Source organism: Pogona vitticeps, chromosome 13 (genome assembly GCF_051106095.1).
Source record: "Pogona vitticeps strain Pit_001003342236 chromosome 13, PviZW2.1, whole genome shotgun sequence".
In the NCBI taxonomy this organism is placed as follows: domain Eukaryota; kingdom Metazoa; phylum Chordata; class Lepidosauria; order Squamata; family Agamidae; genus Pogona; species Pogona vitticeps.
The window spans coordinates 823,839-844,991 of NC_135795.1; the positions used below are offsets into that span (position 1 = coordinate 823,839).

The 21,153-nt window shown below is 56.3% G+C and overlaps 1 protein-coding gene across 1 annotated transcript in view; it reads right to left on the reverse strand.

The window, feature by feature from the left end:
- Positions 1–6,875: 6,875 nt before the first annotated feature.
- Positions 6,876–21,153, reverse strand: part of GRID2IP (Grid2 interacting protein) — a 34,360-nt gene continuing 20,082 nt past the window's right edge. Inside the window, exons 11-24 of the mRNA XM_072982657.2 lie at positions 20,652–20,753; positions 19,965–20,068; positions 19,716–19,821; positions 18,648–18,976; positions 16,838–17,317; positions 16,597–16,684; positions 15,505–15,582; positions 14,326–14,522; positions 14,035–14,190; positions 10,875–10,961; positions 10,176–10,305; positions 9,460–9,578; positions 8,484–8,648; positions 6,876–8,190 (exon numbers count right to left, since the gene is read on the reverse strand). Of these exons, the coding sequence (XP_072838758.2) occupies positions 8,122–8,190; positions 8,484–8,648; positions 9,460–9,578; positions 10,176–10,305; positions 10,875–10,961; positions 14,035–14,190; positions 14,326–14,522; positions 15,505–15,582; positions 16,597–16,684; positions 16,838–17,317; positions 18,648–18,976; positions 19,716–19,821; positions 19,965–20,068; positions 20,652–20,753 (2,210 nt within the window). The 3' untranslated portion in view covers positions 6,876–8,121. The remainder of the gene's footprint in view (positions 8,191–8,483; positions 8,649–9,459; positions 9,579–10,175; positions 10,306–10,874; positions 10,962–14,034; positions 14,191–14,325; positions 14,523–15,504; positions 15,583–16,596; positions 16,685–16,837; positions 17,318–18,647; positions 18,977–19,715; positions 19,822–19,964; positions 20,069–20,651; positions 20,754–21,153) is intronic.

The following is a 21,153-nucleotide window of genomic DNA, read 5'->3' on the forward strand; positions in this document are numbered from 1 at the left end:
TGAAAAAGAGAGAGAGAGAGAGAGATTTTGCTGTAAACCAGCAGCCCTGCTTCTATCTCTGGCTGCTCCTCTGCCATGTTTATCCTTTGGGCTGCAGGGGGTCTTTGCTATGGAGTTTGGGGCTCGTGGCTCCGCATAGGAGGCCCCCTTCCCTCAACCCAAGTGCCTTTGCTCAACCCCTTCTTCCTGATAGAGAGAGGGGAGGAACAGGTGCCGGCCCTCCGAAGACCACACTTACTGTTCCTCGCCTGGGTCCGGTCAAGCCAACGGAGCACCAATCGGGGCAGCTGAGACTTCCAGTGCCAAGAACGGGCAGTGGCACCGTGCGTGTATATGAGAACCCAAGCCCCAGGAGAAGAAGCCTGAGAGATGGCGATTCTAGAATTACACCCGGTGCTGCTTTGTGTGGGAGGACGGAGAGCCAGCCAAACAAGTTCCTCTCCTTTGCTCAAGGGTGCCCGTGGAGGGGGAGCCAAGGCACCACCTGGCAGGTGGGTGGTGCGTTCAGGATTGGCCAGGGTCCCACCTGGAGGAGGAGGAAGTTCAGGTGCAGCTGGACATCCCCGGGGTCTCTGGAAGGACACCTGGGTGCCAACGCCTTAGATGGCAAGACCCTGTCCAAGATGTGCCACCAAAGGCTCTCGGGTCTGCAGGCAGGCAGGCTGCCAACGATAGTGTCAGAGAGGAGGCATGTTGGGTTGCTTTTTAATTAATCCCTATTACTCAATATCATGTTTGAAAAGGGATTTATTTACCAGAGTTCTTCCTTATAGTGTTTTCAAAAAATAATCTCATTTGTTTTACTTTGCTGGGGTGCAGGTTTTGTAGGGGAGAAAAGTTCTCTAAAAAGTCTATAAAATGCCCTCTGGAAGAAACATTGAAAAGCAACTAGCAAAGGCCAGCGTTCCATCAATTTTTGCCATGTACCTTTTGAAGACTAACTTGTTACAAGTAACTAGAGCATTCGTAACTTGGTCCCTTCAAGCTCAAGTTGCTTTTAAACTCACCAGCAGCTGAAAGAAGGGGAAGTTTTCCAGGGGATTTATGTTTCAAGAATGAGGACAAGCAAGGTTAGTGACTCGTGTAGCTGTGGCAGGCGCACCCCAGGTAAGGGAAACCCCCTCCCCGTGACCAGGCATCGAGGGCAAATGAGCCATCCCCTTGCTTCCTCCAGCCGCCGCGAGCACCTGCCCTGCCAGAGACATCGGCTCTTGCGTGCGTTCCTATACAGTATACTCAAAGGCGCAATCCTGGGAGGGTGGAGACTGACGGTTCCCCCCCCCCTCGCCCATCTCCTGAGACATCTCTGGCTGTGCCCAAGCGGCACCTGGCGATGGCTCTACTGTTGGGTGGGCTGGACGGTTTCTACCTTGGAGGTTCTTCACAAGAACTGCAGTTTTAGGACGTGGTCCTTACTTGGGATCATGCCCCACCCCATCCCTTCCTACCCCTTTTCTTCCCAGATCCCATCTTTCAGATTGCTAAATCTAGGAACAGGGTCTAGATAGACAGACAGGCAGGCAGGCAGGCAGGCAGGCAGATCTGTAGTTCTGAGAGAGAGAGAGAGAGAGAGGAAAGGGCCAGCCACATGCTTGAGAGAGTGCCTGCTTCTCTCCTCTGCCTAGCCGGTCGGTCGTTCCTTGGGAAGCCAAATCTCCCGCCAGTTTGAAGGGCTTTTAAGGTACCTTTCACGGGGATGAATCCATCCAAGTGGGAGCCGGATGTTCCTCCTTGCACCCCAGCTGGTGGGGCGGAGGTGGGCACGGCCCTGCCCTGGGACCGAGCCGCTCGGGGTCCTGAATCCCGGGACCTTTTTCTTCTTTTGGAGAGATCCCTCGGCCTAGATGTGCGCATCCCCAAGGAGGTTTCTGTTCGTCGCCCAATCTTCCACCCTAGGACCCCCTCCCAAGGGGTCCCCCTACCCCCTTGCCTGTTCCCCACACCTCTTGGAGAGGCGTCTGCTTTGTGGCAAGTGGAAATTTTGGGGGACGTTTGTCGATTCTGATCACAGCCTCGTTTCCTTTTAGTTGGCTTGGCAGGCGTTCCTGGCCTTTGCTGGGAAGGCGGGAGGGAGGGAGGCTGAGGACAACCGGGACACGGGAAACAAAGCCTCTGGATCCGGCCCAGAGAGAATGGCAGCCCATGTGGCTGGCCCATTGAAGCCTCAGAAAACCAGCCCGTTGCCTCTCTCATCCTTTCGGGTCTGGCATGCCCAAGAAGCCCTGGAGGGATGCAGAAAGCCACCCCGAGGGTCCCCTTGGTGGACCCCCCCAACGATTGAGGCAGGGCGGCGTTGGGGGGGGTTAAAGGACTCACCCTGCTCCTGCAGGCCCTCCTTCCTCTTGACTTCTCGTGCTCAGCACCACCAGCCGTCTGCCAACCCACCAAGCAGCTTAAATCTTGCCCATGGACGGGGATTTGCCAGCGGGGCCGTTTTTCCCCATCTTCACCGAGCATGAAAGGGGAGATTTATCGGCACCGCCATGGAAGGCGCTGGCATTTCAGCCCCCGGAGGGTGTGGCTCACGTGCACACAGGATGGAGATGTCTCCTTATCAGGGAGACGGGGGTCAAACTCCAAAGGGTACCATCCCCTACATTTTCCAGAAGCAACGGTCGGTTGGAGGGGGTGGGAAGGAAGCAGGCAGGGAGGGAGGGAGGGAGGGAGGGAGGGAGAGAGAGAGAGAGAGTTAGATGCATGGGACACCGAAGAGGGCAAAGCACCTACGAATAGCACAGGCATTAGGAGAGGTCCCAGCAGGCTGGATTCGTTGCCCCAGACTCTACGGAAGAGCACGTCTTCAGTCCTGCTGATTGTTTTCCCTCCCGGTCTCCAGCCCTGATTGGAAATGCCTGACTTAAAAATCTAATCTACAAGCAAATCAAGGCACACAGAGGTCCTTCAGGGCGGGTGGGGGGGAGGGTGTAGGGCTTCTCTTAGGGAGGGATCCTGGCAGGAAGACAACCCTCTGGTTTTGCCAAAGGGTGTGTGCGTGTGCGTGCTCGTGTGAGGTCTTCTCCCCTCCATTTCAAAGGCTGCCCAGTCCAGCCCTGGTCGAAACAGAAAGGTCCAGAAGGAGGAACGAGATCAGGGGGCTTGAAGTGCGTCCGTCAAACAAGATAATTCAGCCTGGGTTGCCTCCCTAGTTTTGTTCCATTGGCAAGAGCCATCTCTCAGTTTGCATCTACAGGTATGAATTTCCCTATGCAAATTTATGTAAATCGGTGTCCTTCTTCATCATCCTTTTAGGTGATGCATGTCCCTCTTCATTGGGGCCACCAAAAGGTGGCTGTCTTCTCCTATCAACCTGGCATGGGTCTTTGGCTAGCAAACCATTCTGGATTTAAATGGTTTTAATTAGAATTGTATCTCATCAGCCTACTGCTGCATGTGACTGTTGCTCTCCACCCCCCACCCCCACTTAAAGATAATTCGCTCTGTGATTATGGCTATGATTATTACTACTGGAAGCTGCTCTGAGACCTTTAAGTAGAAATTCAGATGACATTCAATACCCTGATTTAGGTCTAAGCAACAGCAGATACAGTACATGGTACTGGCAAGAACGGAGGGGTCTACCTTTTCTGCAGAAAAATAGTTGTAATGTTAGGAGTTAAGTGGGAGGCCAGTAAAATGATGTTTCAAATTCCACACATTCTCTTCTTCCCACTATTTAAAAAAAAAAAAAAAACACAACAAGCCTGGAATTGTCTATTTTGCCACTGTTGTTTTCTTCCTACAATAACAGAGCGAGCCAGAGAGAGAGGAGAACCGATTCTCTGTATTTTTCTCCCTGTAGAGCAAGATGGAAAACAAGCGCGTTGCCCTCCCATTTCCACCGAGAAAGAGGAGTTTGGCCCCTACGGCGATGGCTCCTTAAAGGCAGCCGCTCCTCGGCCCAGAGAGAGGCGCTTCGGGGCATCTGCAAGGCGGGTCCTGCATCTTGGAAGAAGGAGGAAGGGCACCAGGAACCCCACCAGGTCGGGCCAAGGGGGCGCACGAGGATGAGCCCAGCGAGGCAACGACGGCTGTGGGTGAAAGATGGGTCAGGACGAAAAAATGCCAGTAGAAAGGCTGGCGAGTGTGGCAAGCGTGGGATACTCCCACGTCCCCATGGAAGGAGAGAGGAGGGAGGGAGAGCTGCTTTTGAGCAGAGGAGAGAGAGGCTGGTGAGAGGATTCTTCATCATCCTCATCTGAAAACTGCAGAGCTTTGTAGGGGCCGTCCAGTCTGGTCCCTGTCAAGGAGGCACAGCAGGGGAACCAAACGCCCGACCTCTGGCTCTCCGGCCAGAGAGGTCAAACCCCTGAGAGCTCTCCGGCCGTCCTTCAGCCTCCCTTCTCTGCCAAGCTCGGTGGCATCCTGACAACTCCAGGCTCCACCCTCCCTCCACCCATCCTCATTCAAAAACAGACATGTTCCTAATTAACTTTGGGGCCACGAGGGCGCCCCCAAACAGCTGGCGGGGCCACGTCGTGGTCGCTGGAGCAGAGCTGCCAGGGCTGCATGCTGGAGCTCACGGCCCTTCCAGCCCACCCTCACGGGGGAGGCCCACCCGTGGCCCACCTCTGGCCTTTGCTCAAGGGTGCTGCCTCGACCCTTGGGGACAAAACAAGGAGCCACAGGCCGGGGGGGGGAAGCTCCCTCAGAAAAGGGCCCCCCTGTCCTGCTCGGGGCTGCCGGCAGAGCTGAGCGTCTCTCAGCTTTTCCGTTTTCTGAAGGATGGGGGCCAGGAGCAAGAGAGCTGGCTTGGGGGGGGGAGTCTTCTTCACCCCAGCCAACATCTACTCTCACGTCACAAGGCAACCCCACGGAAACCCTGCGCTGAGCTAAGACCAAACAGAGGGTCAAAACCTAATCCTATGGCGGGGGGGGCATGGTGGGGTGCAACGGTTTTGCAGGCTGATCCTCCAATGGCCTGTTCCTTTCCCTGGGGAGTCAACCCCAATGGAGATGGTCCCGAACAGCCATGAACCAGGGACCTGCCCCCCCTCCCGCCCCTTGGGCATCGCAGGCTGGCCTTCTCAGGGCGTGCTCCGTGCCTCTCCGTGCGCCCGCAGCCTCGGCACCTGGAACTCATGCACCAGCAAGAGGGGACCCACCGGCTCCCGCCCTGCAGGGCTGGTTTGTCTGAGCAGAGGTTGGCCAAAGCATACCCGCTGGTCGATGTGCCTTCATCCCCTCGGACCGGGACTCCCCATAAAGCTCCCGAGCCGGATCTCTGGCCCGCCTGGCACCCGGGTCCTCCCCTCGGTCTCCAGCGGCCTTCTTTGCTGCTGCAAGGCTGCCTGGCTGGGCAAGGGAGTGACGGGTCTCGGTCGCTGCCCTCCACCCCCCCCCAACAGACACAAAGCGAGGCTTCTCCCAAGGCTCTGGGCATCCTGCCCGCCGTGACCTCAGGCGGTCACATGGGCCACGGGCCAGAGTCACCCTTCCCCCCCCTCGGGTCTTGGGAAGGCCTGGCGGTTCCTCGGGCAGGGCAACCGTGGCAGGAGCCTCTGGCCAAGGCATGGGTGGCTGGCGCCTCAGCCAGGACCCCAGAGAGACCCAGCCTTGTCCACCCTGCCTCATGGGTGCTGGTCTTCCTTTCCTCTGCAAGAGGTCATCAGGGGCAGGATGGGTGCCACCAGGGCACAAAGCAAGGACCAAGCCCCTGATGAATGGCAAGGGTCCCACGCCAGCCCCAGCTGGGTAAGGGTGCTTTTGGCGCCCACACGCACGAGCGCATGGGACTGCGTGCAGACGCCTCTGAGCACAGGAAAGGGAAGTTGCTCGGGAAGATCTCCTGCTCTCCAGGGGCAGAGAAGGCCTGGGTTCCACGCCTTCCTTTTTCGGCAACGCCTTGGAAGAACTCGATGAGGATTCTCCCGGCCGGGACGGCAGCGCCTGCCCACGTTTCAGGGGCCACAGGCGTCTGTGCTGGTCCCTCAGGGGCGTTTTGTTGGTTCTTCCTTTTGCCTTCAGCCTGCTGGAACAGATCAGCCCACCCACTTGCCGGAAAACATTTTGCCCCTGAGCGAGCAAGGCGGCCAGCCCGTCGGTGCCTGTTAATGATCGCCAGCCTCAAGGCCGCCAAGCAGGGCAGCCTGTTCGTGAGAAACACTCCCCCCCACCCCTCCACCCTGACAGAAGGTGGCATTATCCACAACAGCCACGCATGCCATCAGGGCCATTGGCACCGGGGGGGGGGGAGAGGGAGAGCCAATGTCCAGCAAGCGCCAGGTGCGAGACGAAAAGAGCCCAGCACGTTTCTGAGTAATGCGCTCATACTCCTGGCTGTGAGCAAAAGGGTGCAGCAGAGCACCGTCCGTGGTGAGGGACCTGCCCTTGATGCCCGAGATGGGCTAGTCTGTCTCTCCCCCTTCCTCTGCTGTCAGGTGACATGGAGAAAGGGCAGCTCTCCTCACGGGGCCGTCCCTTGAAGGTCAGCCTTGGACCGGGCATTCTGAACCATTTGTCTGGTTTGGTTTTGCTTGCTGTACGTCTCCTCCACATGGGAGCCCCGGGAAAAGCGCTGACGCCCCAACCCTTGGCCGGTGCCCTCTGGCTCAAGGCCTTCTACCGGTTGTAGACTTAGGGAGATCTTTTCAACCCTAGGGACTAGGCCCTTGGCTATTAAAAAGCTGGCCCTTCCAAGAGCGGCGTTCTCCGCAATGCCAGGATTTCTTGATCCTCTGTTTGTGCACAACAGCCAGGCACCCCCACCCACACCTGAGCCCCCAGCTTGCACGTGTCCGGTTAGGACCCTTCCTTTATGTCAAATGGACTTTCCCAGAAATGCAAAGCTTCTCCTGATGCTTTGACTTGGATTGGAAACAGGAGGAGACAGTTATTCAAAGGAAGCAGTTTTGCACGGGGTAGCCTTTGTGTTTGTGGGGGGTGTTGTTTATTGTAGAGAAATACATAAATGAGGGAGGAGACACTGATCCAGGCATACACATATACATATATATACTGTATATATTTTTTCCTCAATAAGGGAACTTCTGTCTTGGAGAATCCTGGCAGCAGAATGGGAACTGAGGCTTCCGTGGGCCTCGCTGCCTGATTGATCACACAGTTACCACCAGGGACAGCCGAAGGCATAAAACAGCCTCCAAAGATTGAAAGAACGGCCCTTTGGGGGCGATGCCAGCTGGAGGCCAGGTAGCCGGTCGGGAATGGGGAGCAGACCAAGTGGGCCCAGCACCTGGCACTTGAAGCAGTGACGGCAAAACCTGTTTGGTGTTGGGGAAGGGCTGGCCTGGCCAGACCCGACGGGTTTTTAGAAAAGAAAAACGCAAGAAACCGCAAGAGGTGGTTGTTAATGCACTGGGTGGCGAATCTGTGCTTTCAGCCAAGGCCTCAGAGAAGCTGCTTTCTGGGGGGGGGGGCAGAGCTGCAGGGGCAGAATTGGTCCTTCTTCTTCAGAGCCCAAGGGGGGGGGGTGAGGTCCCAGTGGGACGGACCTTGGATCTCCAGCTAAGACAAACGGCAGGAGGGGAGCCTGGGAAGGGCCCTGACGGAGACGCTGGAAAGCAACCTGGGTTCCCGGACAAAACGGAGCAGGCGTTGGACTCCTCGTGAGGCAGCTCCTGGTATTTCAAGGGGAAACAGGCGGGCTCTCTCCTATGAAGGGGTTGGCCAAGCTTGAGTTGAGTTTGCCCCCCCCCCCCGAGCCTTCTAGGCTCTCCGAAACTACAGCCGACCAGGGCAGCCCTCAAAGATGGAAGGGCTTGTCAATCAAAACATCTGGAGAGCCCCACACGGCCCGGCCCGGCCTCTCTTCGCTTCTGGATACAACCAACGTCCAGGCCCTGCTCTGTCCTCAGGAGCGCCTGCCCTGAATGCAGCCGAGAAGAGCGCCCGCTGCTGGAGTGGGTTGGAGCAATCCAAGGTGCCAGAGCCTCGGAGTCCCAGGGGGTGAGCCCTTCTCAGGCCCCTCACACTGGGCCACGTGGAGCGATTGCAGGAGCATGCTCTTACAGCACCAGAACGGGCCCGATGCCCCTTCACAACTCACGGTGAAGCGCAAACCCTTTGTATGTACAGCCAGATGCAACCGGAAGCAACTGTGCTCTTGAGGAAGGGGGGGGGAGAGAGAAGGTTCCCCACCCAAGGCTGCTGTCCTGAGCCATCCGGTCACCAGGCAAGAGGTGGGGTCACCCGAGGATGGCGGGGATCGCTGGCTTGCACGTCGCTGAAGGCTCGCTGCAATGTAGGGAGAGAGTGAAGGACAGGAGGGTGAGAGAGGATGGCAGAGTACACACACACACACACACACACACACACAGAGAGAGAGAGTCTAAGCCTTAGGACAGGAGTCATTAGAAGGACTCCCTCTGTCCTACTATTTGGCTTCTCCAAAAAACCCAGAGGTTTCCAGTGCCGTGTGGCAAGAGCCTGGCAAAAATCCATGCCACCTGAACCCAACGAGGCGAAACACCCTTGACGGGCCATTACAGCACAAAAGGAAAGTTTGGAAGCGAGCCGCCAGGCCTCACCTCAAACTTGCTCATGAACTCTGCGAAGATGCCGAAGAAAGCTTCCGAGGTGGTGGCCTTGAAGTCCTCTCCGAAGAAGGAGAGCACCTGGTGGAACTCCTCCATGGCTTTGTGCTGCAGGTCCGCCAGGGCCTGGATGGCCGGCCGCGCCCCCTCCAGGAAGGCCTGCGGAGCGGGGCTAAGGACCAAGGGTCTCCTCGGGTGATGGGGGAGGGGAGGGGAGGGGAGGGCCAATGGTCCCCCATGCATGAGTTGGAGGGCAACAGCAAGGGAGAGATTCCAAATCACCGCAAGGAAGAAGGGCCACCTTCCCTTCGGCTCTTCCTTGCCCCAGAAAGAAGGCGAACCCAAAAGCCGTCCCCCCCCCCCGGCTGGCAAGGGTGTGCAACTTTAGCTGCTCTGGGCACCCATTGGCCCACCCCACCCCCACCCTCTGGGAGCTGCCGTGGATTGCGCCTCCCGGTGCCACCAAAACTGGGTGTCGACAAGAAGGGAGACAACATCTCAAGCGAACATTTCACTGCTTTCAATTCATTGCAAGAAATTGCGGTGAAATTTGGTGGCGACCCACACAAGCCGTTAAAATGAAAGATGACACTTCCTTGAAATGCCCCCCCCCTTTATGAGTTGCTGCTGATTTTTTAAGGGTTCTTGGGGGGGGTGTCAAAAACCTTCCTGTGTCCTCTGGTTTCCCCCCTAAACCTGTGGTTCCAAATCTTGGGTCCACAGAGGTTCTTAGACTCAAACTCCCAGAATCCTTCACCGCCAGGTGTGCTGGCCAGGATCTCTGGGAGTTGTACATCTGGGGACCCAAGTTTGAGAACCAACAACTCTACTCCCAGGCCGGAGTCAGCATGGAGCAGGTAGAGCGGCTCGGCCACTGAACGTCTGCCCACTTGGGCTCTTCCTTCTTCGAGGTGACCTTGATTTGCCAAGGGGAATCCACCGCTCCCGGGTCCTTTCGGCCAAAGGATACGCCCATCACGGTAGCAAACCTGTCCTCCGGGGAAGGCACCATGTTCTGGCAGGCCATCTCGATCTCTCCAACGGTGGAATGAAGGTCGTTGAGGTCAGCCATTAATGTTCTCTGATTCACTAAGGCAGAGAAGGGGGTCAGAGGGCAGGATCCTAGCAGCCACCTCTCCTTCTGTGGCCGGGCAATCTCCTGGCCGCCACCACCCCCAAAGTTGGGGAAGGGCAGCTCATGGCAGAATGTCCAGGTTTGGCGAAGACAGGCTGTGGCATCTGCCCTACTGTGCCAGGCCCTGTTCTGCAGCAGGATCACACCCGTGTTTTGCCATGGTGGGAAGAAGTGAGAGGCCAAGAGGCCAACCCACCCTCCCAGCCGGCACAGCTCTGTCTCTCCACCTGGCCTGGGTCGGCAGCAAGCAGAGAACCCAGGTCAGGCCCTTGCACACATGCACCTAGAGTCCAGGAGAGAAAGCGCTTGAGGAGGGAGTGACCAGCCTCTCTGGACCTCCCAATGCAAAGCTGTTCTGATATCAGGTTGGCTTGAAAACAGAGGGCTTGCTTTCCATCCTCATCCCCTTGGTTTCCTTCACACATAGACTGAAATGGGGAAATCTGCCCCAGGATCACCCTTCCAGAGGCAGACCGGAGAGGCCCTTTGGAAGGTCAGTCCCGGACACCCCGCTCAGACACGCCCACGTCCCGTCCCAGGCAGTGGCTAACCTTTGGCAGCGTGTGGCACCATGGGCAGGTCCCGGGCAAAGCCCAGGAGCTCTGGGAAATGTTGGCTCAGGGATTTGGCGAGGATGTGCAGAAAGGTGGACTTCCCATCGACAGTCTTGGTGGTGTTCAGCTACGAGAAGGCGAAACGAAGCATCAAAATGGCCGGCAAGGACGCTTAGCCTTGGCACAACGCAATCTTTGCCATGCCTCCAAAATGTCCTGGCTGCAGCCGAAAGGAAAGGGGTTGGGAAAGAAACCTTGATTTCCCCGCTAAGCAGTGGTCCCCAACCTTGGGCCTCCAGATGTTCTTCGACTACAACTCCCAGAAGCCTTCACCACCACCTCTGATGGCCAGGATTTCTGGGAGTTGGAGTCCAAGAACATCTGGAGGCCCGAGGTTGGGGACCAGTGCGCTAGAGAACTCTAGTTTCCTTCCCTGAACTACACCAGGGAATTCCACATTCTTCACCAAACTACAGTTCCCAGAATTCCTTAGGATAGAGCGGAGGGGGGGCAATGAAGCTTCTATCCAACAGCTACAATGGTGGGTCCTACAGATATGGACTGCGTGAAACCAGCCGTTCTTGGTTCATCATTAGGAGCAGGATGAGGGAGGACACAGCGTCCTTCCTTCAACCAACGGTGGGGGGGGGGGAGGACACTCCCGTGTTCCCCACAAGGGCTTTGACCACCACTTACCTCAGTGAGGAAGTTGATTTTAAACCCGGTTGTTTTGTTGGTCTGTGGTTGCCCGTGGTTCAGGTAGTTCCCCATGGCCAGCACAAACTGCAACGATGAGTAAGCAATGGGTTAATCCTACAAGTTCTTTCCTTCTTTTTTGGGCACCAAAAACAAGAGGTCTTCTAGATTCAATTAAAAATAATTATTATTTTTTGCCTTTGTGTGAAGTGTTGATCTGAACCCCAACTGTGAGCAGTTTCTTGATTAGCACCACACAAATATATTTTTTAAAATTTAATCTAAGTGATTCAGTGCATCAGTGATAGTCGAGCAGAGTCAAATAATAATAATTTCACTCTAGATTAGATGGTTTGGTGAGGTCTTGGCCATGCGATGCCTCTTCTCAACACCCTCCTCTGAGGACTGTCAGGGTCCTGCACCCTCTTCCCACTTTGTTCTTTGTCTTGTTCGGCATGCATGCACACAAGCCACATGTGCACAGATGCACAGAGCCATCCGGTGGATGGTGAATCCACCCAGCTCCTTTCGCCTGGGCGTTCTTTCCCCCTCTCCTCTCTTTCCTGCTTGTCTTCTCCTCCTTCCTTATCCTGGAAGGGGAGATGGGGCTCCTTCGCTCGCTGGCTCCTTTCTGGCCTCCTTGCACAGCAGAGCAGGGGCTCCTGACCCACTTTGTGACATGGATCCCTCTTCCCCCCCTTTTTTCTCCCCATTCAATGGCAAGTGTTCAACAGACACGTGACAGCAGAAAGCACCCGAGGGTCGCTTGAGGTCAATCTGCCATATGGATGTGAGGATCAGGCCAAAGGGCGCACTGCTCCTCTCTCTCCCCCCCCCTTTAACCTCAAACGACCCTGCTTAGACTGCTCTCCCTCCCCTGCACCATAAGGGCCAGCGTCGTCGTCACACCCTCAAGAGAACCTTCCGTGGTCCCAGAAACGACCAAGGATTCTGGGGCTATTCAGCCAGAGTTTGGTTTGTGGGACTCCCCTCGGGAGCGCTAACAAATCTTTGGCCGTTGTAAAAGATGGGGCTGAATGCCAAACCCACCATGTTTTTGGGGGAGGTGCTTTTCTGGGAGGGGGGGTGTCTCACCCCACAGTCCTTCTCCCTTGTTCCATAAAGGCCGGTAGGTACAGCCAGGGTTAAGTTCGGTTAGTTATTTTTGCTGGCTGGTACTTTTCCAAACCCTTCCTTCCTCTGGTGTGCTCTGTATCTTTTGTTCCCGCGTTCTCTTGTCCTCTGTGAATAAAACTGCCTCCTTAAAAGATTTGTGGCGGCTTCACTTCCAACAGCCTTGGTACCGAACCCAGTTTTTTTTCCCCGTCTTGGTCCTTGTAAGACATCTGGCCCCAGACGCTGGAGAAAAGAAAGTGTGACTCTGACTCCCCCTCCTGTTCCTTGGGACCCTCCGGGCAGCCGGGTAAGGCTGGAGGCTCCCCCAGGCCCAGAGGGAGTCAGGAAGACAAAGGGAGGGTGTTTCCTACCCTGCAGGGTGGGTGTAAATCTTGGGCAGCCCCTTCCCCCCACACACACCCTCTCTTGGCCCCAGAGTCAGTCTGACCCACAACAGCGATCGGTCTCCAAACTCAAGGATAAAAAGTGAGATACTGAAACCCACAGGTAAGCATCACGTTTGGAAATTTGCTGACAGGAAAGGACAATTTGATGCAATTATAATTTTTAAAGGGACCATGATTCAGTTTGGGGTGCGTTTGTCCACCCTTAAGTTAGCATTAATGTCAGAGTGATGCTCTTTCTTAAGTCAGAGAGGCTGCTGAGTAAAACGTGGGTGGAAGACGCTTCAGGGACTGTCCCAAATCTGCAGCCCTCGGCTCCTCCGGGATCCCAAAATTTAAGCCCCCCAGAGAGCCAGGAAGCACCCTGGACCAACTCCTCTCTCTTAACTTGATCTTCCTTGCAAGGCAGATCTGGGGACAAAGTGCAGAGAGCTTTGGATGTTCTGCTTCCTTGGGGCTGGGCTGGGCTTCATAACCCTTGGGGACCCCTCCCGGATTTACCATCCTAGGATTCTCTGCCAGCTGAGTGCCCGGGGGCCCACCAAAAACCCTGAATCTGATCTAGAAGTTACTTCATGAAAATCTGAAGGAGGAAAGCTGTGGCTGGAATTTGCCCTGTTCCGTTTTATGCCGTCTTTTAGCGTCATAACGCAACATCAATGTAAAGGTTGCTTTAAAAGTAACTTAATTGTTTAAAACACTGCCCTTTGAACATAAACATAATGAAATTAAGTTATTCAGCTTATTAACTATTAACTTAAGACATTATCCATTTCCTATGGACCTTTCTATTCTTGTGCAGATGTGCAACCCTGGAAATGCAGAACAATGGGGGGGAAAACAGGAGTTGAAATGAAGATGTGTTGGAAGGGGGGGGACAGGCCATCTTCTGCAAACGGGGAGGGGAAAAAGGCCAAAGGGCCAGCGGCTCAGGGGTGCTCTGGAACCAAAAAGGTCTGGGATCCCCTCTCCAGCTTTCCATTTAAAAGGGTCGCAACAAGCAAGGCATGAAAAACAACCCACTGACTGAATCCTGGGAGAGCTGCCCATCAGGCAAAGTAAAAAAAAATATGAGACAAGGACCTCCTCTGATCATGTTGTCCCTCTAGGTACTCAAGTATTTCAGTGCTCGTCACCCTGTGGCATAAAACACGCCAACAAAGCCCAAGCGATGGCCCAGTGGACCAAAAGCAAGCTTAACCGGCAGATAGCAGAATACGCAGACCATTCTTTTGTCTTAAAGTAGCACTGATTATAGACACGGAAGCAGCATCTGTTCTAGGGAGGCCCCTGGTATCAGGCTGGGCCCTAAGGAACGGACATGCCCTTCCAAAGGAGATGGGAATGTCTCAGCTGTTGGAAGCATCTGCCAAAGTGTAGCTGGAGAGAACCACCCCCTCCCCAATCAACTCCACTAAGCATTAATGAGAAAAAAAATAGTCTTCCTTCCTAATGCCTTCCTCATGTTGCCTCCTGGGCTAGGAAAACGCACAGTGGTCAAGCCACAGGGGAGCCACCCTTGACCAGGGAGGAGGCCCCATTCAACCCCGGGCTGATTCAGCCACTGAGCCCCAATCCTGCCCCTGTTGGTCCCCGTTGGGTTCTTTGCCGTGGGCCCCTACGAGCATGACCTGGCTGACCTCCAAGATCTTTGCCAGCTTCTTGCTGGTCTTGAGCTCCACGGAGGCCTTGTAAAGGCACTCGTAGCTGGCCAGGATCTCCTCCGTCTTCTCCTGCAGGGTGGTCTTGAAGTGAAGGCTGCGCAGCCGGGTTTTGTACTCCGGGACCAAAAGCATCTGGAAGAGAAAGGAAGCCAGCCTGCCCGATGGCACAGAGAAGAACCTGCCTGTCCTGCCCTCCCACCCCAGACCCATCACCCCTGCGGTGCCACCCCCCACCCCACCCCGCTCTCCACCGAGCCCGGAGGTCACCTGCAGGACAAACTGGTCGGGCTCGCTGAGTTTGCTGGGGTTTCCCTGGTAGTTCTCGTACTGCTGCACTTCCTCCGTGTCGGGCGCATACAGCAGCAGCTGCTTGATGTGCGAGGCTTCCAGGCGGTCGCTCTCCATGGTCAGGAGGATCTGGCGCAGCTCGATGTGGGAGAGCTTGAGGTGCGCAATCAGGATGGCTGGGCACGGGGAGAGAGAAAGAGAGAGGGAGAGAAGTGGGCTCAGGAGGGCAGGGTGGCCAGGAGGGAGCCCGAGAGGGGGGGCTGGCATTTTGGAATATCAGCAAGCATACACACACACACACACACACACACACAAAAGTGCACAAATGGTGGTACAAGAATGGCATCATCGAAGAAACCTCCACCAGCCCACTGGCTGGTCCGGAAAGAGGTCACCCACCCCAGAGCCGCCAGGCCAAAAGGCCACCATGAGAAACGACATAAACAACCGTACAGACTGAAGCAACGCAAAAGGACAGCAAGAAAACAAACCAAGGGGAAAGATTTAACGTCGCATAAAGATCAGCACAATAGAAAGATGTCGTTTAGTAAACTTCAGTGCTTTGTCTGGTTGTGTACATAATTTCGTCTCTGCGCTGCCAGGCTGGGCACTCCCACGTTTGTCGCTACGGCACCAGCCTGTGTTTTTGAGTAAACTTCTGGGCAACGGTTACAGCGGTTGGCATTTTTCCTTTGCGCAAATTATGTTCTTTCTGTGCTTTGCTAGTTTTGTTGTTGGGATTTGGGAGACGCCCTGACATGTGCTGGAAACGGAGGAGAGGGGTCCACGTGGATGAAACCCAGAAACCCCAGACCCCCTGCAGAGGGGCAGGAAGGGGGGCAGCCACAAAGGTTTATTCTTAGTCATCACCACCCCCACCACCCCCATTAGGCCCATAATTAGTTATTTAATCAGTTTTAGTTATTTCCGTGTTGTTTTTGTATGTGGATTAGTGTGCTTAACTTTGGTTGTGTATTGTTTTATCCCACTGTGAACCACCCAGATAACAAACGAATGAACAAACGAACAAATGAATAATCATTTCCCCAAAGGTGTCAGGCCTCCTGAAGGGGTCAATCTCTTGACCCCCCCCCCTTACCTTTCCACGGCCCAGGCACCTGTCTCTCGGTCCCATAACCCACTCTGCGCTCCACTTACCTGTGTTATAGGCCTTTTTGTGGGAGAGAATCTCAACCACATCTTTCTTTTTAAAGGACTCTGGCAAGGGGCTCGGCTCTGGAAGAGAAACTGAAAGATGTAATCAGAGGTAAGGATGGGGTTTGGAGGACTCCAGGAAGGGGGGGGACAAGGTGAACAAGGAAGAATTGAGGAAGGGGCTCAGTGGGGCTAAAAGGGGGGGGGAGATGTGGAACTGCAGGTCTGGCATGAGGCATGCTGGGAAATCCTTGAAAGTGGCCCATGCACGCCTGGCCGGGAAGCAGAAGCTCGGCTGCAAAAGGCAAGACAACACATGAGATCTGTCCAGAAGTCCAGACAACAGCTTGAAATGAGACCCTGCCTACTAGCGCCCCCCCCCCCGGCCTTCTGGACCTTTACTCCTTGCCACGGGTTCTGGGCCGGAATGTATGCATGTACCAGTACAAATAACTGCATTGGTCCAGCGATAATGGGAAGGTAGCAAAGGACTAAAACACAGATGTGGGAAAACAAGCACCCACAAGGAGGAGAAACAGATGGCGCACACAGCCAGCAAGGACAGCTGGAAGCACATGAGTGTTGGAGAGAGGTGGTTCAGGCAGGCTCCCATGTTTAAGAAACCAAACAGGGGAAGAACCCCATGCGCAAGTCCCAAAGGCCAATTACCAAACAAAGCATACAAATCTGCAAAGTTTAGGGATGGGTGAATTATTCCTGCTGTATACTCAGACGCTTTCAACAGTCAAGAATGTCTTTCTTCTAATGACAGATTGTGTATAATCTGTTTCTGGCCAGAGAGAATGAAGGGAGGAAAGTGAACAGCCTAATCTGGGGTGGGGAGGTGTCACTGTGGCAATGGTGGTTAGAGAGAAAGGAGCCCCCAGGAAGCTTCTGGAGGTGTCCTTCTCCTGCTTTGTGCAAACCCATGTTTGGGGGTGGGGGGGCGCAGGCTCTGGCAAGGTCCAAGAAAGCAGACTCCAGAGGCTTGCTGGAGGGCCGCAGGTGGCCTGGTTGCCTCCCGCGGCCACCCCCCAGAGACCGGCGGAGGGTTCCTGGCGCTTGGCCGTCAAGGGGAGACTGAGGAAGACTCACTCGCCGGCTTCTGAGTTCCAAAATGCAGCTCCAGGTCCAGGTATTTGACCATGTCGCTCAGCTTGTCGTAGTCGGAGTCCTCCCCGAGCTGAACGAGGACGAAGGAAGGAGAGGGTCAGGGTCACCCACGTCCCAAGCCACCTGCCCTTCAGGGGATGATGGGTATCCGAAGGCAGGAGGGTCCGAGTCAACAGCCGAGGTCGGCGGGGGGGGGGGGAGGCCGACTGCCTTTCGGCCCTACCTGGCCCCAGATGGTGCCTTCGGAATTCTCCACCTGCTCCCAGCGCAGCCGCTTGACGCTCATGTGGTTGGACTCGCTCCGCCGGTGGGCGAGCCCTTCCCCGCCTGTGCTTCCTCCTCCTCCTCCTCCTCCTCGTGGCACCGGGGGCGGAGGCGCGCAGGGCGGCGGGGGCGGCGGGGGAGGGGGCGGGAGGGCCGGGGAGGGTCCCGAGGAAGGGTGGGGAGGGGGAGGGGAGGAAGGGCCCCTCTGGCCCTCGGTGGGGGGGTCGTGGAACTGGGCGGGTGGGAGAGGGGGCGGCGGCGGGGGAGGGGGAGGGGGAGGAGGAGGAGGAGGGGGGCTGACGGGAGGGGGAGGGAGGGCGTCCGAGAAGGTGGAGTAAGTCAGGGAGCTCCCGTCGCTGCTGCTGCTGCTGCTCAGGTCCTCGCTGGCGCTGCTCAGGTCGTGGGTGACGAAGCTGCCCTGGTCGTCGTGGAAGCTCATCTGGGTGGGAAGAGGCAGGAGGGGAGGAGAACTCGGACCTCCGCCGGCCGCCACCACCACCGCCCCCCCCCCCGGGCCCCGGCATCTTTCCTCCCGCCGAGCATCCCTGGCAAAGAGCGCAGGTCCCGCGGTGGGGCTGAAGCCGGCTTTCCGCCTCCCCCCCCTTCTTCTCTTTGGAAAAAGGCTGTTTGCTCTATTCGTGGCCGATGCGCAATTGGACGGCGAAGGGAACGGGGCAGGAGGCGGAAAAAAAGGGGGTCTTCGCCCAGCCCTGTTCTTCGTGTGGCCCCCAAACCTCTGACTCGGGTGGAGGCCCCCGGCTTTTCCCCCAATGAATTCTTAGCCGGGGCGCTAAGAACCGCACGGTGCGCCTGCTGCGTCCCCCCCCCCCCGAGAATGCCAGGGCGAACCGCCCCCTGGAGAGGCCGAAAGGGCAGCACCAGAGGTGGCTGGTGGGGTTCAGGATGATGGGCACTGTTGTCCCTCTTTGCGTCGCTTCCCCCACCACCACCACCACCACACGGCCCAAAAGAAACTGCGGTTCAGCCAGAGTGTGTCTCTCTCTGTGTGTGTGCGTGTGTGTGTGTGTGTGTCAGTCGGGGTGTGTGAGGAGGGCAATTACCGAATAATTAGCAAAAAAAAAATGTTCTTAAGAGCAGGGCGTAAACATTCGAGTCCTGCTCCAAGGAGCGGCGCTTGAGCCGGAGGACTTCTGAGAGCGGAGCCCGAGGTCACCTCTCCAGACGGACTTGGCACAGAAACGTGCCATAATCCGTTTTTGGACCCTCCAGGAAGGGGTGGTGCTTAGCCTGGCAAAGTGGGATTCCTCCCCGAAAGCTTGCCATCTGTCGGATCGATTGAGGGGCCCGACCAAAGGAATCCACCCGTTCCTACATACTTCTGTGCGATCCAAAGGACCGCACGGCCTTTTCCCGGTTCGTGCTGCTCCGGGGCCTCAAAGAGCCACCAAATAAGCGAGCGAGGCTTCGTTGTTGGTGGCCTTTTGTGGCAGGCAACGAAACGCCCGTTCGCTCAGCACGGCAGGTAAGAACTGAATCCAGAACCCGCAGATCATATGTGACCGAAGATACAGTGGTGGTGGTGGTGGTGGGGGCCCTTCCCAAGGTCAAGGCAAAGGCAGTCTCGGCTGTCAGAGGGAAGGCAGGGCGTTTTGCCATTTCTTGCAACGCACCCCAGAATTCCTCCTTGTGGGATGTCATCCCAAGCTCGGCCTATTTCCCCCTTCCCCAGAAATTTCGGACCAAGGAGAGGCCACCTCTGCAGGCCCTTCCGCCGGTTCGGCTCAAAACCCGGAGCGGCGCGCCCCTACCTCCTCGTAATCATTCTCCGGGGTCAGGAAGTCGTCCACGAGGGTGATCCGGTGGCCCAGCTGCTCGCTCAGAGCATCCAGGAAGCGGTCCGTGTCCCGGCTCCGGGGCGGGCGCGAGAAGGTGAAGAGCTTCCTCCTTCTCCGGGAGAGGGGGCTGAGGGGGTAGCCCCTGTGCTTGGGGGAAGGGGCCGGGCTGCTGTCCAGGCTGACGTAAGGGTTGGACTCTGCGCTGTCCGGGGAAGGAAGACCACCGCCGCCGCCGCCCTGCACGTGGTAATAGCCAGCCTGGTCGTTCTGCCAGGAAATGGAGAGCCCCGTCTTCCAGGCCCCTGCAGAGAGAACCAAAGGCACCATGGGGGGGGAGGGCTCTCAGGAGACCAAGATCCCGTCTTCCTTGGGGTGGCCCTACATCAAAGTTACATGTTCAAGGTGTCTCCCCCCCCCCCCATGCAGGCTTTGGAGTGGGAAACGGTAGGAAAACTGTGATTCTAGCCCTGTAAAACACCCGAGGGTTTGTTGTTCGGTTTTTTTGTTTTTAAATAACTTTGGTGCTAAGCAAGAAAAGAAGGGCAAAATTCATCATTACAGACAGCCTATGGTTATCGCTGAAAGCAGGTCAGTGTTGGAGAGCCCTGTTTCAGGGAGATTTGCATATTTGGGAAGTCAGACTTGAAAAGAATCACATGCTTAAGTTCTGAAGATCCATCAGTCGTTCGCTAATCATGTGAAATGAGAAAAGCTCCTGCTGTGGGAGTCAGATGCTTTCTGCAGTTAATGAATTTCTTCTTATAATGTCAGATTGCCTGTAATGTCTGCTCCTGAGTTAAATTTCCATCTACTGGCTGCAGCAAGACAGGCAAGTAGGTCAGCCCTGCGGGGGAAAGGTGGAGAGTAGGACTAAAATATTGGAGAAGATATAGAGGAGGTTCTATTAGCTGTTCAGCCTATCTAATTCGGAGAAGATGAGGGAATAAATACTACAAAGCCAATGTGCCTGAAGTTTCCCCAGTATGGGGAGAGGGTGGAGAACACAGGTCCTGTTGTGCTGAGATAAGAGAAGGATTTTACCTGCTGGGTTTCCTTGTTCTGAAATTGGCGGAGATGCCAAGCTGCTCAGCTTGCCCCCGAAGCCAGTGGTGAGCCGGCTTTCCAGTTCTGCGTAGACGGCGGACATCTGGAAGCAGAGGTAGGAGGGCCACCCGTGTGAGCTCAGGGGGATCCTGCAGCTTGGCCCCCCCCTCACAGACACACAATTCACAGACATGTGGCAGTGTTCCTCCCAACCCACCCAGTTCCATCGCCCACAACGGGTCTCACCATCTTGGGGTTGGGCGTTTCGGGAAGCGACGTCCCGTCGCCCGCTTGCCTCTCCCCAGGCGCTGAACGGACCGGCCCCTCGGTGACGGCAACTTCCCCAGGACCTGTGGGCGAAGAGAAAGGAGGAGGTGTCAGGGAAGGGACCTGGGGCCACCAGAGGTCATCGGTCTGGCTCCATCAAAGGCTGAGGCAGACCAAATCTCAGGGGAAACTTTGGGGAGGGGGGAGGTTTGCAAAGGTAAGACCAGGAAGGCAGATGGGTCAAGCCCAGGCCCACCTTCGGGCAGCAGAAACTGGGGGGGGGGCGCGCACTGGCCCTGTGATTCTGGGGAGCGGCTCTGTGAGCACCAGCACACAGACTGGCTGGCCTTCCCTAAACTAGCTGGCTGCCATCGGGTGCCATGGGGGGGGGACAATGACCCCCCCCAGCTGCCAAAGTGGGCTTCGCATTTCTGTCTTGATGGGGTGGAAGCTGGGAAAGGTTTGGAGCCACTGGCCTCCAGGGGGCGCCTCTCGCCTGTTCTCGGTCACGCCACAGGACTCTGTGGCCCATCAGGCTGCGGCCTCAGCACTCTGCAAAAGATCGGCCCCTCCAGGACTCTAGGGATCTGGAGGAATCGGCTCCTGCAGGGAGACCCAGGGAGTGGAAATGCCCCACACACCCCCTCCTGGCCTGCCCCGGCTCACCTCCAGCTCTGTTCTCCTCGGGGCTCTGGGTGCGAATGCTTCTCCGGCATGCTGGGGCCGCCCGTAGGGAGGTGCGGGGCCGTTCCTCTGCTTCTGGCTCAGCTGCAACGGAAAGCGACACCGTCAGCCCTTTTTTTAAAACAAAAAATTAACGGAAGGAAGGAAGGAAAGAAAGCAGGAAGGAAGAAAGTTCTCCTGTTTAAAAGTGGATCCGTGCTTTGCAGTTCTAGTCCTTCGACGCTCAGGCTTGGGATGTGCTGTTTGGCAACTTGCCCATCATCCTCCACTCTGTTTCGGAAGGGGAGGTGGTGGCACTTGGACCCTCTGGCACAGAATGCTCCATCCCGCCCCGAGCTGCCATTCCCGGGCTTCCTTAGGAGGGGGCCCTGGGCGTCCCCAAGAGCCTCCGGCTGCTGCCACAGTGAGTGCCGAGGCACCTCCAGAGAAGCCCTCCGCCTCCCGTTCCTTTCCCAATGGCAGGAGATACTGGGCAGCCGGGGGG